This window comes from Lagenorhynchus albirostris, chromosome X (genome assembly GCF_949774975.1).
Source record: "Lagenorhynchus albirostris chromosome X, mLagAlb1.1, whole genome shotgun sequence".
Taxonomy (NCBI): Eukaryota; Metazoa; Chordata; class Mammalia; order Artiodactyla; family Delphinidae; genus Lagenorhynchus; species Lagenorhynchus albirostris.
Genome location: NC_083116.1, coordinates 57,854,588 through 57,872,321, shown reverse-complemented (window position 1 = coordinate 57,872,321; position 17,734 = coordinate 57,854,588). Strand labels below are relative to the sequence as shown.

General features: G+C 33.1%; 1 protein-coding gene across 1 annotated transcript in view; it reads right to left on the bottom strand.

Moving 5' to 3' along the window:
* CHM (CHM Rab escort protein) overlaps window positions 1-12,909 on the bottom strand; it is a 175,627-nt gene extending 162,718 nt beyond the window's left edge. Inside the window, exons 1-2 of the mRNA XM_060137299.1 lie at window positions 12,816-12,909; window positions 10,434-10,500 (exon numbers count right to left, since the gene is read on the bottom strand). Of these exons, the coding sequence (XP_059993282.1) occupies window positions 10,434-10,500; window positions 12,816-12,909 (161 nt within the window). The remainder of the gene's footprint in view (window positions 1-10,433; window positions 10,501-12,815) is intronic.
* Between the last annotated feature and the right edge of the window lie 4,825 nt (window positions 12,910-17,734).

Sequence of the window (17,734 nt, the reverse complement as noted above, 5' to 3'; positions counted from 1 at the left end):
CATAGGCGTTGCAGTCTAATGGACCTGGCTTTAAATCCTGGTTCGTCCCCTTAATAGAAATGTGACATTGGACAAGTTATTTCAATTCTCTGAGTTTGTTTCCTCATCTGCAGAAGGAGAGAATTTATACTTCTTTTAGAGAAATATAATAAAAATTAAATAGCTTAATATTTGTAAAGTACCTAACACAGTACTGAGCAAATATTCAGTAAATGGTAGCTATTATTATTACATCACGTTGTTTGTAACAGCATACACCATCCTGAATACTAGATTATGTTAAGCAACTGAAAACTACTTTCATTCATAAATTAGTGCCACAGACCTCAGGAAATGTCTTTAACATGGGGGAACAGAGAAAGGGAAAAGCTAGGGTAACACTTCCTTCTTTGATATATTTTTCTCATCCTTACAGGAGACACAGCGAGGTTTTCTTCCTTTCATCTAGGTAACAGAAGGTAAAAAAAAAATTTTTCTTCTAAGTGAGGTTACATTTCTTTTACTTCCCTATCCTTTTATGGTAGTCTTAAATCTAAAACCTTTCAAATACTTATCTTTGAGCTACCTTATTGACATATGTGCAAGTATTCCAGTATAAGAGAAACAGCCATGTTGTTTTATTTTTGCATTAAAAAAAACATAAACAGACCTGAATTTTCACAAACTAAAACCACTAAAAAGAAACTTTACAATAGGATTAGCTGTTGAATCAATACTGGTTCCTTTTTTTAGGAGCCAATAATCATTGAACATCTGAACAGATTATTTTTGTTCTTTCACTGCAGAAGCAAGGCATCAGACTGAAATTTTTCACACAATTCCACGTATTAATTTCCAGGGCAGAAAAACATCATAAAATTCATTTGACACACAACTGCAGATGCAATTTCTGAGGTGACTCAATGAGGTAGAGTTCTATTAAGCCACACAAAAATAATGCCTCTAATAAGAAATCACTTTAACTCTTTCTATAAAAGGAAAATGATGCTAGTTCTCAAAGATCCTTATAGTCCCATATCCATGGTGAGAAGTCAATAAGAAGTTATTGTAACCACTCCCATTCAAGCCACCCTCCTACCACCAAATCTAAATAATACCCCCATTACTCTCTTAGAGCACTACCCTTTTTTCCTTCATAAGCACAATTTATAATATAAAATTTAAGCATGTTTAATGTCTATTTCCCCCTACTAGGGTCCAAGGTCATCATGAGGGCAGGAGTCATGATCTGTTTTGTTGTTCACCTCTCAATACTCGGGGACTAGCAATACCCATAATCTCATCTGGTTTTACAACTGGTTTCTAATCATAATGTATACATTTCTTGAGAAGTGAGAATTCTTGGCAAATTTTAGTGTCTCCCACCTCAGTGCCAAAACATAAAGATGAAAAATGATATAGAGGAAAAGGGGATGTCAAAATAATGTCAAATCAATGGTGGAGAAACAGTGAACCCAGAAAGTGTCCTTTGAAATCCTGGTCAACCATAGCTCTACAACTCTCAAGAAACTTACTGGGATGAATTTTCCTAATACAATCCTATATGATCTCATCTAGTTTTGATCAACTATTTATCTGTGTAAAAAATTGTTTTTTCCACTATTAGTACCATAACATAATATTACTAAATAATATCCTTAAATGTGAAAAGAATGTGCAAACAGACATGATGATGAGACACCGTTATGGCATATTTTCACCTCATCAATTCAATTCATTTTATCCTTTCACTCATGCATTCATCCATTCTCATAAAACTATCTTTAATTCCACCAGATAGAATACACCACACCAACAGTGGTCTCTCGGGAGTGGTATGTGGGCAGAATGACATGTATATTTTTATGTATATGTGCATGTAATATACAGACATATACATTGCTTAAATTTTTATTGATGAACATATGAATATTTTTGATTAAAGGCAAAAAGTTTTTTCAAACAAACAAAAACAGAAAACAAACCAGAGACAAAATAATTGTTTACTTCTCTTTATCACAATTCCTAAATAATTCTTAACTAGACACAGTTGCTAAATAGAAAACAAAAATGTTGTTTGTCAGACCAAAGAGAAATCTAGCCCAGAAACTGATAGACATGTAATGGTGACATCAGTTCCTAACCCCACAAGATAATACTATTTAGATTAATATCCTTCTTTGGTCAAACTATTAAAGTATAACAATGTTTTCAACTTTTAGAAATAATAATATGGTTATTACATAAGACTAAAACATCAACAGCTGTATCTGTGACTTTCATTTGGGTTGACATCATAAATCCACTAAATACTTAACAGAATCGGATGTAAAGACTTCAAACACTGAATACTCGTTTTTAAAAAAGACTCTAAGAAATCATGAATTTGGATTAATTCAGTGAGGTAACATCATCATTTTCAATTTATTTAGTTTATTTTCTCTTTGAAGCAGTTACAGTAGAAAGTAAAGACTTATAGGAAACAAAATAAAACTAAACAATGACATATATGATTAGAAGAAAAGACTGATTGAGGATGTGCAGATGAACAATTATTGGTAGAAGTAGATTCTGTTCAAGTGTAAACTTTTGGTCCTATTGCACCTCCCTCCAGCAACTTCCAGATTAAAGTAAATGCCAATCTCTACATTCTGAATTGCTAATTGCTTTTCTAAATCACAGCACCTATTCTCGAACTTTCACATGTCAACAGCTCATTAATATCTACTGTAAATGTAGTTCTCTAAAAAGAACCACAGATTTTACATTTATTTAGAAAGATAACTGGCACACAAAAATAGAGCTCCTTCAATTACAATTTGGCAGAAGTTAACTTTAATTTAAAATCTGCCTGTGAATTTTATGACAACACAGCAATGAAATGACTATTTTAAATGAGATTAGCTGCTGTTGATAGTGATAATGCTTGGATAGTGCTTATAAATCAACAGAGGTTGTACTTAGGATTTTATAATGAGTCATTTCAGAACCATCAACTATCATCACTTAAATGGTATATAAATGTAAACAGTGTCAGGAGGTTAAAGTACTAAGTTGATCTTCACAAAATCATGAATGTAATCCATACACATAAAAAAACTCAAAGTACACTTTTGTCTGCTGTTATTCCTATAGCTTTTGTCTCAGTTAATATTTAATGTTTTAATGTAAGAAAGACTTTAACCAAGATTAGAAAAACAATACCACTCAACAGTTCATCAGGATGAAATAATCAGTTCAGTCACTATTCTGCTGGCTAACTATATAAATCTTCCTGCAAAAAAAAGAGAGAATTTTACCTAATTCCTTATCATAACACTTAAGCTTATTGAGGCACAGCAGTTACACAATCTCATTAAAGTCACTGACTTTGTGAATTTTTAAATTAAAGAAAAAGATCATAAGGTGATTTTACAAATATATAAATGTGGTAAAAATTTGGGAAAATACCCTTTTTCCCAAAATATTAGAAATTTATAAATAAAAGCCATATGTATATGGATGTCCACATTTTGCTTATAACAGGAAACTGGAAACAGCCTCAAATACAGCAGTAGAGAATTGGTTAAATAAATTGCAGTGTGTTTGTATGAATAAAATAATATATAGCCCATTACAATTAATTGGAAAATCACATTTTTGGCAAGTTAAAATGTTGTTTAAGTATAAAACAAAAAAAAGTACATCTTCCCAGGAATGCAAGAATTTTTCAATATCCATAAATCAATCAATGTGATACACCACATTAACAAATTGAAGAATAAAAACCATATGACCATCTCAATAGATGCAGAAAAAAACTTTTGACAAAATTCAACATCCATGTATGATAAAAACTCTCCAGAAAGTGGGCATGCAGGGAACATACCTCCATGTAATAAAGGCTATATATGACAAACCCACAGCTAAAATCCATACTCAATGGCGAAAAGCTGAAAGCACTTCCTGTAAGATCAGGAACAAGGCAAGGATGCCTACTCTCACCAAACTTATTCAACATAGTATTGGAAGTCCTAACCACAGTAATCAGACAAGAAAAAGAAATAAAAGGAGCCCAAATTGGAAACGAAATAACACTGTCACTGTTTGCAGATGACATCATACTATACATAGATAATCCTAAAGACGCCACAAGAAAACTACTAGAGCTCAATGAATTCAGTAAAGTTGAAGAATACAAAATTAATGAACAGAAATCTGTTGTATTTCTATACACTAACAATGAACTATCAGAAAGAGAAAATAAAAAAAAAACACCCCATTTACCATCGCATCAAAAAGAATAAAATACCTAGGAATAAACCTACCTAAGGAGGTAAAAGACCCATACTCAGAAAACTATAAGATACTGATGAAAGAAATTGAAGAGGATACAAACAGATGGAAAGATATACTGTCCTCTTGGATTGGAAGAAGTAAAATTGTTAAAATGACCATACTACCCAAGGAAATCTAAAGAGTCAATGCAATCTGTATCAGAATACCAATGGCATTTTCCACAGAACCTGAACAAATAATTCAAAAACTTTATGGAAACACAAAAGACCCCGAATAGCCAAAACAATCTTGAGTAAGAAGAACAGATCTAGAGGAATCATGCCCCCTGATTTCAGACTATAATACAAAGCTACAGTAATCAAAACAGTCTGGTACTGGCACAAAAACAGACACATAGATCAGTGGAACAGAACAGAGAGCCCAGAAATAAACCATGTACTTATAGTCAATTAATCTACAACAAAGGAAGTAAGAATATATAATGGAGGAAAGACAGTCTCTTCAATAACTGGTGCTGGGAAAACCAGACAGCTACATGTAAAAGAATGAAATCAGAACATTCTCTAACACATGAAAAGATGCTCAACATCACTAATCATCAGGGAAATGCAAATCAAAACCACAATGAGATATCACCTCATACTTGTCAGTATGACTATTATCAAAAACAACACAAATAACAAATGTTGGAGAGGATGTGGAGAAAAGGGAAGCCCAGTAGGAATGATACCTAGTATTCAGAACTTGGTTTCTAAATCCCATTCTTAAATACACAGAGAGAGGGCTCTTGGAAAAGTGGTTGATTCTAGGGCTAGAACAGGGAAAACACAAGATGAGGCTGGAGCATCCTGCAGTGTCAGAAAGAAAGGAAGTGCTCAAACAAGGATAGGCTATTTCACAAGGACACAAGAACCAACTGGAAAGAACTCACAATGACCAAAGCTGAAACAATTTGAACAACAAAATAAACAATGGTAGTATGAGATTATAACCCATAGTATAAAATAAATATCTATGAACCCACAGTGATACATATAATTTAATAAATAAATAAATGAGGAAGAAGAGACAGCTCTTATTTACAGAAGAATTGCAATAAATAAGTGAAAATGGGAAGAGGAAAATAGAAAATGACCATTAGGCAAACATTAGTGTACCTTGGGGGAGATAATTTGAGACTATTAACAACTAAATGCAAAGTGGGATCCTGGACCAGAACCTGAAACAGAAATATAACATTATTGAAAAAAATCAGTGAAATTCAAATTAGGTCTACAGTTTAGTAGTTAGTATTCCACCAATATTAATTTCTCAGTTTTGATCATGGTACTACGGCTACATGAGATGTTAGCATTAGGAGAAGCTGAATAAAGTATATACAGAACCTCTCTGTACTAATTTTTCAACTTTACCACAAATCTAAAATTTGTTCAGAAAATCTTAATATTTTAATGCATTTAATGTATTATAATGTTTATAAAATTTACATACCAGGCAGATGCTCCACTGTTTATCCTTTGGCTTCATATGCCACCACCACCCCAAGTGCCAGAACACCACTACAGTTTGAGAAGCATGATTCTAATCTATTCAACAGTAGAACTTAATTGAGAAATAAGCAAAAATACAAGGTAATGATTTTCTACTTTGTCTACAAATTAGAATTAGTTAGAATAATTCAACTAATTGGTTTTTAATAAATACATACAGGTACATCAACAACAAAGACAGTGTGGTATATTTCAAAGAATGTTGGAATAGGAATAAGAACTGAGTTTTTCCCCAGTCATCTGCTTGTTTGACTATGGGCAAACCTCAACTTTCTCATCAACAGATAACTCCCTTCCAAACTACCATGAATCTACCATCTGTAGATGAGCAAGGACCAATGTTGCACTGAGCGTATATGAGGCAATTCTAAATTCCCATCACTAGAACAGTGGCTTGGCATATATAATATTTATCAAATATTTATTTAGGGACTGCTGTATTCCAGACCTCTCAGGCACTGGGGATATTAAGATGACTAAGACATGATCCCTAATCTCTAAAAGTCTAATAGAGCCAAGAGATCTATAAACAATAATAATACTGTGTGAAAAATATTATAAGAATGTACAGAAGACTTGAAAGTACAGGCAACTAGAAAAAATTAATACTACTTGGATTATCAAGGAAGACATCACTAGAAAGTGGTATACTAGCTATGTCCTAAAGAAGGAGTACTCTATTCGCATAGAATAGGGACCAGCATGAAAAAAGGCATAAAGATGTGAGAGAATACTGTATACTTAGAGAGAGTACATGATGGGATACTGTTGAAGCAGGCTGTAGGCGGAAGGGGAAATTTCTATGAGAATTTACAACTGCAAACTTGAACCACAGGTGATTATGGTGTTCTAATACATGCTACTCACATAAACCAAGAAACCTCAAGCCTAGAAATTAACATACAAATTGTTTTGAGCCAGTGTAGTAGATGATGGTTCCCCAAAGTTGTCGATGTCCTAATCCCCAGAAGCTGTGAATAAGCTTTCTTATATGACAAAACGGACTTTGCTAACATGCATAAATAAAGTATCCTGAGATGGGAGGAATATCCTACAGTATCCAGGTAGGCCCCAATGTAAACACAAGGTTCCTTATGAGAGAGGCAAGAAGGTCAGGGGCAGAAAAACAAGGTAGCATGATAGAGGGTGAAGTGAGGCTCTTGAAGATGGAAGAAGGGGCCATAAGCCAAGGAATGAGGTGGCCTCTAGAAGCTGAAAAAGATAAGGAAACAGATGCTCCCCTGAATCCTCCAAAAGGAATGTGACACTGCCTGCCTACAACTTGATTTCAGACCCGTAAGATTCATTTCATACTTCTGACCTGCAGAACTGTAAAAGAATAACTTTGTGTTGTGTTAAGCTACTACATTTGTGGTAATTTGTTACAGCAGCAATAGGAACTAATATGGTCAGTAATAGCACTGGCTGACCAGGCAAAAGTAAATGCAAAACCACTTAGTACGAACATACCCGCTCAAACAGGTCACACAGCATTCCCACAGATAAAGCCCCGCTAAAGAAAAACTGGAAATTTTAGGGAAAGGAAATAAGAAAAAGTACTGACCCTGAAGATGGAGAGAAAATGACAAAGAGCAGTATTAAACCTCAAAGAACTTCACATAAAATATTTCACACGTTTTTAAAAAAATGAATTGAAACACAAAGAAAGAACACGATGGCTTTAAAAAATAACCCAACAGGACTTCTAGAAATGAAAGTCATTGAAGAAAATGATAGCTAGGATAAATAGAAAATTAGACTCATCTAAAGACAGAGTTAATGAACTAGAGGTCTGCAAACATTTTCTATAAAGGGCCAGATAGTAAATTTTTAGGCTTTGCAGACCACACAGTTTTTGTTACAACTACTTAACTCTTTGACTTTGTAGTGTGAAAGCAGCCATAGTCAATATGTAAACATGTATATCTATAAGTATATAATAAGCATGGTTGTGTTCCAATATGACTTTATTTAAAAAAAAAAAGTGGCTGACCTGTGGGCCATAGTTGCTAACCCCAGAACAAGAAGATAAAGCTGAGAAAACTACTCAGAATGCTGTATCAAAAGGTAAAAAGATGAAAAATATGAAAGTGACATTAAAAGGCATAAAGGATAGAATGAAAAGGTGCAATTTATAAGAGAATTTCCAAAAGAAAGAAGAGAGATGTTTGAAGAAACAGTTGAGGGTTTTCCCACCAACAAAAGGCATAAGTCATCTGATTTCAAGAAACAAAACAATTTCTGAACAGTATAAATAGAAATAAAATCCACACCTTGACAGATAAGAGGAAGACTATATAACTATAAAGACAAACAGAAGAATATCAAAGCAATCAGAAAATAAAAAAGAGAATTCACCTACCAAAGAACAACATTTCTCAACAACAACAAACAACAGTATTGTTAGAGTAATATAAGTTAACATTTACTAAGGGCTTACTATGTTTCAGGCACTGTTATAAATCCATTACATTGATTATTTTATTTAATCCAATAAACAATCTTATAAATTACTATTACAATTGCACTTTATATCAAGAAACTGAGTTACAGAAAGATTAATTAATTTGTCAAAGGTTACACACCTAGTAAGTGAAGAAACCAGGACTTAAACCCAGGTATACTAGCTTAAAAGCCCATATACAACTTCCCAGTTGGAGCCAAAGCACGGGAAGTTGGTTGAAATGTAAAAGGTACCATTGCTATGGAAAGTAGTAAGGCAGTTCCTCAAAAAATTAAAAATAGAATTACTATATCAATTCTGGGTATATATCTAAAAGAACTGAAAGCAGGATCTTGACGATATATTTGCACATCCATGTTCATAGCAGCATTATTCACTATAGACAAGAGGTGGAAGCGAGTCAAATGTTTATAAACAGATGAATAAATATAGTATATACATACAATGGAATATTATTCAGCCTTAAAAAGGAAGGAAATTCTGACACATGATACAAAATGGATGAGCCTTGAGGACATTATACTGACTGAAATAAGCGAATCACAAAAAGACAAATAACGTATAATTCCAATTATATGAGGAATCTAGAGAAGTAAAATTCATGGAGACAGAAAGTAGAATGGTAGTTGCCAGGGCTGGGGGGAAGAGGAATGGAGAGTTATTGTTTAATGGGCATAGAGGTCAGGTTTGTAATATCAAAAGTCCTGGAGATCTGCTACACAACAATATGAATATACTTAACACTACTCAACTGTATACACTTAGAAATAGTTAAGATGGCAAATTTTATGTTATGTGTTCTTTTTACCACAATTTAAAAGTTATTTGCATTTAAACTTAGACATGCACTAGCTGGGTAAAGTTAGAAAAATTACTTAACCTCTCTATGCCTCACATCCCACCCCCATTTGCTAAATTGGGATAACACCACCCTCCTCACTCAGCTGTGACGAGAGTTAAATTATATAACGTGCAAAGAAACTGATATGGGAAGTAGCTTACAGTGTGAGCACAACAAATAACTTTGGGAAATTTAAGATTTTATTTTCAATTTTAGGTTAATTAACATTATCAGAAATAAATTTGAATTTACAGTCTTATTAAGCCTTTTTAAAGCACACTGGCCCAGTACCTCAGCTTTCAAGGCAGCAAGTTTTTCAGCATGTGAATCCATATGTCAAAAAGACTGAATTAAGACATTAACACAGCAGTTACACATATGATAGTGAAAGAGAATTCCAAGAGCAGGACTTGAGAACAGAAACTAATTTAATTTAGAAATTTCATCCAATAACTGAGGAGTTATGCTTTGAAAATAAATTTAGAAAGGGTAAATGAACTAATACCACTTTTGGATTCCTACATATTTACAATGGGATAATATATGAGAAGGCACTGTGAACTATAGCAAATCTTGTTATTCTTAGTATTCTGACATTCTGAAAAACTTGCAGTTACTATCAAACAGAAAATATAAAGTCATTATTTCTTGTTTCCTTTCTACTCCTATTTAATGAACAATTAAAGGGCCAAAATACAACAGTCAAAAGCACTAAATAAATAGGCAAAAAGTTAAGGGTTTGTTTCAGGAGGAAGCAGGAAGGGAAAGATTTATGCTTTATCTTAAACTTGAATTTTCCATTAACTTCCTTTTTATCATCACATTTAAGGAAAAAGGGGAAAACAAAATTCTAGATATTCTAGATTTTTCTAATAGTTTAAATTTTGATGAATTTTAAGAAAACCACATACTCTTATCAGCTGATTTTTTCAACAATCAAATACAAAGCCTAAAATACAACAGCATATACAGGTTTTACACACCCACACATGTATATAATTAAATGGTCAGGTGTGAGGTTTCCAAGCCTCTTGGAGAATTATCATTTAAAAAAACAAAATCACTCATGTGAAAAATAAAATTATGGTACATTTGGTTTATCCTCAAAGGAAACAGTACACTATTTCACAGAGTATAATAGTAAAGCCTGTACATTATATATTTCACATTTTTGGTGAAAATTAAACAATTCCAATTATTTTCCTAACTTAAAAAGTTTATATAGGATGTATATATATACACAAACACGTGTGTATATTTAAATTTTAATTTTGTATAGAGGTATTTAGGAAGTATCAAATGCTACCATTGATAAACTTACGAATCAACATGCAGAACCCTCTGGCCACTTCTTGAACATGCAGCCGCAATGATGGATTCAGGCAAACCTATAAAAACATACACCTATATCATTTAGAATGTAGAAATATATATATATATATATATATATATAAAAAACACAAAAAATATTCATGCCGTCGCTGTATAGAAGAGTTTAACAAAAGAGGCTCATTCTTGTATTCAAAATTATAGTTTGTATTATTATGCTGTTGAATGATGTTTCTTAAACATATACTACTAATACTGAAAATTTTATCATGTGGAAGAGAGGTTTTTAAAAATCAAGTACTTAAACTCTTTATCTACCAATTACCATAAATGAGCAACTGTCAAAATATTGTTCATATAGCACTTTGTTATTTAGAAACTATGTTCAGGAGGGTGGGAGGGAGGGAGGGAGACGCAAGAGGGAAGAGATATGGGAACATATGTATATGTATAACTGATTCACTTTGTTATAAAGCAGAAACTAACACACCATTGTAAAGCAATTATACCCCAATAAAGATGTTAAAAAAAAAAAAGAAACTATGTTCACATACTAGCTCATCTGATTCTCCCAAATGCACTGAGAGAGAAGGATCTGCATACACATTTTAGAGATGAAGAAGAAACTAGAGTGCAAATTGGTTAACTTGCTGCCCAATGCTTTACCAAAAAAAAAAGTTCTAGAGTTGAAATTTTAACCCAAATCTTAACTCCAAGCCACAGTGCCTCTTTGGGGGAATGGCATACATTTTTCAGTTTAAGCAATAGCTTAACTAATTTAAAAAGAGGCCATTTACATGATATATTATTTTACTTCTGGTTAATACAGCAGTTTGATAAGAATATTACTGTTTGGGAATTAAATTAAGCCACACCATAAAGTTTGTTATCATAAAAGGAAATATATATATTACTACTACCAGTACCAAAAAAATTTACTAAAGATAACAATTTTATAATAAAAAATTCAGATGTTCAGCTACATCAACTAGTTAATACTCTATGTTGTAAATTTAAGACTCTTCCATAACTTTTTATCATAAGAGCTACCATTTCAACAGAGGCTATTAAATCTTTTATATCAGTCCGATGAACAAAGCATGTTTTGAAAGTTTAGTGCTGCTACTGTTTCACTACAATGAGATACCACGGACCTCTTGGAATTTTACCTAGTAGAAAAGAAATAGCATTCTTTTGGCAAGGGTTTAAACTACACACTAAGCATCAAGGATTTCAAGAAAAGAGAATGATTATCTTCTTTATGTAAAAAGCAATATGCATATGGAAGCAACTTATGTAGTCAATCTGTAGTTAAAACCACATTAAACAAAAGATTCAGCTGCATTCATGGAAGAACTAGAGTTTTCTAGTGGTGAACGCTTTGTGGGTATAAAATGTTTGGTTCAAAAAAGAAGTTCTGACCAAATGTACTGAATATAGCCATTAAATATCAATTATTGGAAATAAGCCATCATAAAGTTGCAACCTTAACTTTGGATATAATACACAGGAAAAAATTTTGTGGTGTAGGAGGAAATAGAAGGAAGAAAGGAAAATTCTAAATAGTTAAGCATACTTAGTTCTTCAAACGGTTAAAACTGTATTGTTCTAATGTCTTTTGTCTTAAGACTAACTGAATTTTTATATCTAAAAAATAACTTTCCTTATTAATGAAATTCAGTCACTATGGTACTGTAAAAGCTGCTAAGTGGCTTAAAAAGGACAATAGCAAAGAAATATTCAGGAAGCAGGATTAGTAGTATGTTTATGTGTGTAATAATGACAGCATTAATAATACATCACCAAACATCAGTACAGGGCTTTATGATTCACAATGCATTTTCATACACATCATCTCATTTATTCCTCATTATAACTCTGGGAAGCAGGCAGTATTATCCATGCGAAAAAAATGGGATGAGAAATGTTAAATAACTTGCCAAAGATCAAGTAATTCAGTAATTCGGCATCACAAATTCAAATTACCATGGTAAATTCACTCTCTCCAACTTGGACAAGAGTCTGAGAATGAGGATGTAAGGGCAGGATAGCAACGTAATGAAATGGGCATGGTCCCAGTCAGACAGAGCTAAGTTTGAATCTTAGTTTTGCTGCTTAACTAGCTATGAGATCTCAGGCAAGTCACTTGACTTCTCTTAGCTTTTGTTTCTTCATCCATCAATGGGAATACCACCATCTACCTCATAGGGTTGTTCAGTTGTTAGCAGAGGGTACTTGCTCTATAAAGAATACCTACTTTTATTTTCTTCAGAAAGATATTTTAGAAGCACTACATTTTCACCTAAATACTACTCCAAACATACACCCATTTTTACCAGATGCCAACTCCAATGGCAAACAATAATAAAATTACCCTCCTCTATTTGGATCAAATTAGCTGTTACTTTGGATAGGCAAATAGGCATGTGGTTATTCCCACGGTTGCGATCAACACAGTCAGGAGTCATGTCTCTGCTGACAAGGCAAAACCAAGGATAGATTTCAATACTGAACATGATTTAAGTTCAAATTACATAAAACCAAAATGATTATCATTTGTGTTTTCCCTTAATATTTCCATCCAGACATCCCCTCAAGTTCGTGAAACTGATAGGCTATTTCTGTGTTAAATGGTAAGGGCCTATTATCTTCATGCTTTTTTTTTTAACTGTGAATAAATTTTAGTAAATGTAGAGTCATGCAACTACCACAACAATCACGTTTTAGAACACTTCCATCACCACCAAATTTTCCTCAAGCCCCTTTGTAATTAATCTTCATCCCTTCCTCATGCCCCAGGAAACCAGATTTGCCTTTTCTAGAATTTCATGTAAATGGAATAATACAGAACAGTATATATAATTTTTTCTTGATTTTTTTACTTAATATGATAATTTTGAGATTCATCCATGTTGTTGTACCAGCACTCCATTTTTTCTAGTTGTTACTAATCCATTGTATATCATCATTTTCTTTTTTTATCTGTACATCAGTTGATGGGCATTTCGATTGTTTCCAGTTTGGGACTATCATGAAATAATGATACTATGAACATTCATGTATAAGTCTTCCAGTGGACATATGTTTTCATTTCTCTCAGATAAATACCTAAGAGTGGAATTGCTGGGTCATATGGTAAGTGTATTTTAACATTTTAAGAAACTTCATTTTTTGAAATGGCTATATAGTTTTGCATTCCCACCAGCACTGTATGAGATTTCCAGTTGCTCCACACTGTCACCAATTCTTCTTATTTTTAGTCTTTTAAATCTTACCAACTCTAGTGTGGGTATAGTGGCACCTCATTGTGGTTTTAAGTTGCATTTCGCTGAGAATCTTTTCATGTGCTTTTTGACCATCCATATAGTTTCCTTTGTGTGGTATCTATTCAAGTATTTTTCTCATTTTATTATTGGATTGCTTTATAATTGAGTTGTAAGAGAATTTTATATTGTCTGGATACAAGTCCTTTTTCAAATATATGCCTTACAGGTATTTTCTCTTTATCAATGGCTTACCTTTTCATTTCCTGTGTTTTTGATAAGCTAATGTTTTAATCTTTATGACGTCCAACTTACTATTTTTTTTTTATGATTCATGCTTTTTGTATTCTATGTAAGAAACTTTTACTTGATTCAAAGTCACAAAGATTTTCTCCTAAATTCTTCTAGAAGATTTACGGTGCTAGCTCTTAGATTTAGGCCAATGATCTGGGTTTTTTTTTGTTTGTTTTATGTTTTTATTGGGGTATAGTTGTTTTACAATGTTGTGTTAGTTTCTACTGTACAGCGAAGTGGAATTCCCTGTGCTATACAGCAGGTTCTCATTAGTTATCTATTTTATACATATTAGTGTATATAGGTCAATCCCAATCTCCCACTTCATCCCACCCCCACCCTTTCCCCCTTTGGTGTCCATATGGCAATGATCTGTTTTGACTTAAATTTTGTGTATGTCATGAGGAAAAGGTTTAGGTACCTCTCTTAATGTCGATATCCAATTATTCCAGCATGATTTATTGAAGACTATTTCCTACCTTGGTAACTTCATCAAAACTCAATTGACCATGTCAGTGTGGGTCTGTTTCTGGACTCTCTGTTGCATTAATCCATGTGTCTATCCTTATACCACTACCACACTGTCTTGATTATTGTACATTTTACGGTTAAGTCCTAAAATCAGGTAGAATAAGTCCTCCAACTTCATCCTTTTTAAATATTGTCTTGGCCATTCTAGATCCTTTGAAGTGCTGCATTTTCAATACGCTTTAATGTTATATAATGCTACACAGTTTTATAGACAAAGAAGCCACAGACCCATAGAGGTCTGGACAATTTGTCTGACTTTACAAGGTTGGGTTCCCTGTCTCTTTGTGGCCACAACTCACTTTCCTACTGGAATGTCAGCATAAGAGCAGGGACTGTGTATATTTTATTCACCACTGAATCCCCAGTAAAGCAGCGCTTGTGGTAGGTTTTCAACAAATATGTGTTGAACAGAAGATATCTTCATGCTTAGAATGATTAGAGCGACAGACTAATAATACAGTTAATAATGTCTTCCTGGCCAGGATTTCATATTTCTTCCCATCCATTCAATAAACACCGAGTTCCTTGAACAGAGGAGGCACATAGTAGATTCTCTATAAATACCTGTTTAAGGAAAGAAAAGAAGAAATACATACAATAATGGGGAAAGGGAAGAGAGAGAGAGGGATAGAACAGACTGTGATAGGTAGTGAGGGGAAAAAAAAGATAAAGGCAATGCCTAGCCTAAAAGAGCTCAGAGTCTAAAGAATAAGAATTTAAAGGGACTGAAATAATAAAGGTAATTAAAATTGTTAGAGGAACACAAAGGAAAGAAGCATTCCCTCTGTAGAGGTGAGTCATGGAAAGCTCCAAGGAGCAGGGGACACTAACCAGCTGGGTCTTTCAGATCTGTAATAACACAACTGAAAAGTGTAGAAGAAAAAAGCTGAAGGAAAAGGGAAAGTGGAAGGGAATATTCTTGGCAAAGGGTGAAGGAAGAGAGTACCAAAAAGTGATGGCCCAAAGAGTGGTTGGAGCCAAACTGTGGAGTCTGAACTTGAACCTGTAAGCAACAGGGAGTCTAAGATTTTAGCCATAAGAACAAGATCTAATCAGTGTTTCAGAAAAATAACTCTAGGCACAGCACGAAGGATGACTTTGCATAAAACTTGAGCTTTAGGTTTCACTTTTTTTTTAATTCTTATTTAGGAAAAGTTAACATAATTAAACTTTTTGGTCTTACTTATAATTTAGCAAAATAAGTAAAACAACTAACTGCTTGTTTTGTTTAAATTAATATTTATAAGCTCAATTTTAATAGCTTTTAAACCCTTGACTAATTTCAAAATAAAGCCTTTTTTTTTAACACTTGGCACCATAAAAAGTGAACTACTTAGCTTCTGAATCATTACTCAAATTCACACAACATCCTTGTGAGGCATTTATATGGAACATATATAGGCTTATTACAATGAATTATACAGTCTCTCCCACAAGGGAAAGCCAGACATGAGTTAGAAACAAATAATCAGGGTTAAGTCACACAGCATTACACTGGAAACACACTGTAAAAAATCTGAGTACAAATATACAAGTACAATGTTTTCAACTGTAATATAGGGCTAATAATATATCTCATAGGGATATATGGAAGAATAGGTTAAAAAATGATATAAAACACCTTACACAGTGTCTCCTAGCATGTCGCTGACATTCAATAAATATTGGTTCTCTTCCCTTCTCTTCCTACCCCTTCAATAACAAATCTGAAGTTACCTGAAGTTATACTTAAGCTATTTGAAGGGAAAAAAACTACCATTTGTTTACTATTGACTTAAGTTATCCTCAAAGATCTAACAACTTAAAATAGTTTCTTGAAAAGAAAGTCCAATAGCCTTTTCTATACGTACACTATAGGGCTTTTCCAGATGTATGCTACAGAAGTTCATCAAATACTTAATATCATTTAAACATTTCACATCATTAAATATGATCATTAAATTCATTAGTGAGGCTGTTTCAAAGAACTCTGCCAAAGGATTGTAGGAAAAATGTATAAATCTGATGCAAGATCATCAATTTTACTGGCAAGTCATTTTCATCAAACACAGGTAAATACTAGGTATTATATTAGCATTTCATAACAGCTTGTAACAGGGGAAACTGAGGTTTGTTACATTACGTCCCTCTAAGTTGAGGTTCTGTTATAAAGTTGGCAACTAGAAAAAATATATTAGAAGCTTACAGAATGTTATATGATCATATAACAAACACATAGTCCCAGCTCTATGATTTTCCAAAACCTGTCTAGATAAAAAGATGTTTCACTATCAAACGAAGCTAAGCTAAAATCAAGCCCAAAAAGGTATGAAATTAGCATTTTCAAGAATCTTATCTAAAATATTTTATAGGAATGAAACCATTATTTATTCATTTTTCAAAATCCCCTTTTAATCCAAATCCTTAATGTTGAACCTCATCACTTACAACTACAATATTTAGGTTAGCACTCTATGATCTATTCTTAAAATTGTATTAGTATCTGGAATTGATTTTTCCTAACACTATACTTACATAAGATAAGCATTAAATACTTACACCACTCCCAGCATATCAAACAATATATAACAGATTCCCCTGACAGGACTTTGATGACCTGGCAAAGCCTGAGTGCTTTCAGCCCAAATCATATGAAACCATAAATCACTCTTTATTTTATAGAACATTTCAAAATGGATTCCTGCTTTCTACCTTGAAAGTCATTTCATGTGTTATTTATAACTAGTGAAGACCAGAATGGAAAGAAAATTACATACAACTAGAAAATTTACTGCGACTTTTTATAAAGAATAACTTCTTTTTTTTAGGAATAAAGTAGAATTACTGGCAAGGAAAAACTTGTGAGTATAAGAAGCTTTTAGAGAGCCACATCCTTTACTATTTAAACAACCCTATGTACAGACCTTCTGTACCATCGTAAACAAAGCATAAACAACATTAGGTACAGAACTGACTAGATTAAGCAATGCAAAGGTAAAACGACCCACTTAACTCATGTCACAGCTGCTCAAAGTGACATCACAAAATTAGACAGAAATTAAATTTCAACGCAGGTTTAAGTAGTTTTGTTCATTCCTATTAAATAATAAGTTAAAAGGTTTATATCTTATATTTACTTTTTAGTGGTTACCTTAAAAAGAAAAAAAACTGCCAGTGAAGTAGCTTAGGGAAACTCCAAGAAGTATAGATAAAAAGACTGTTTTTA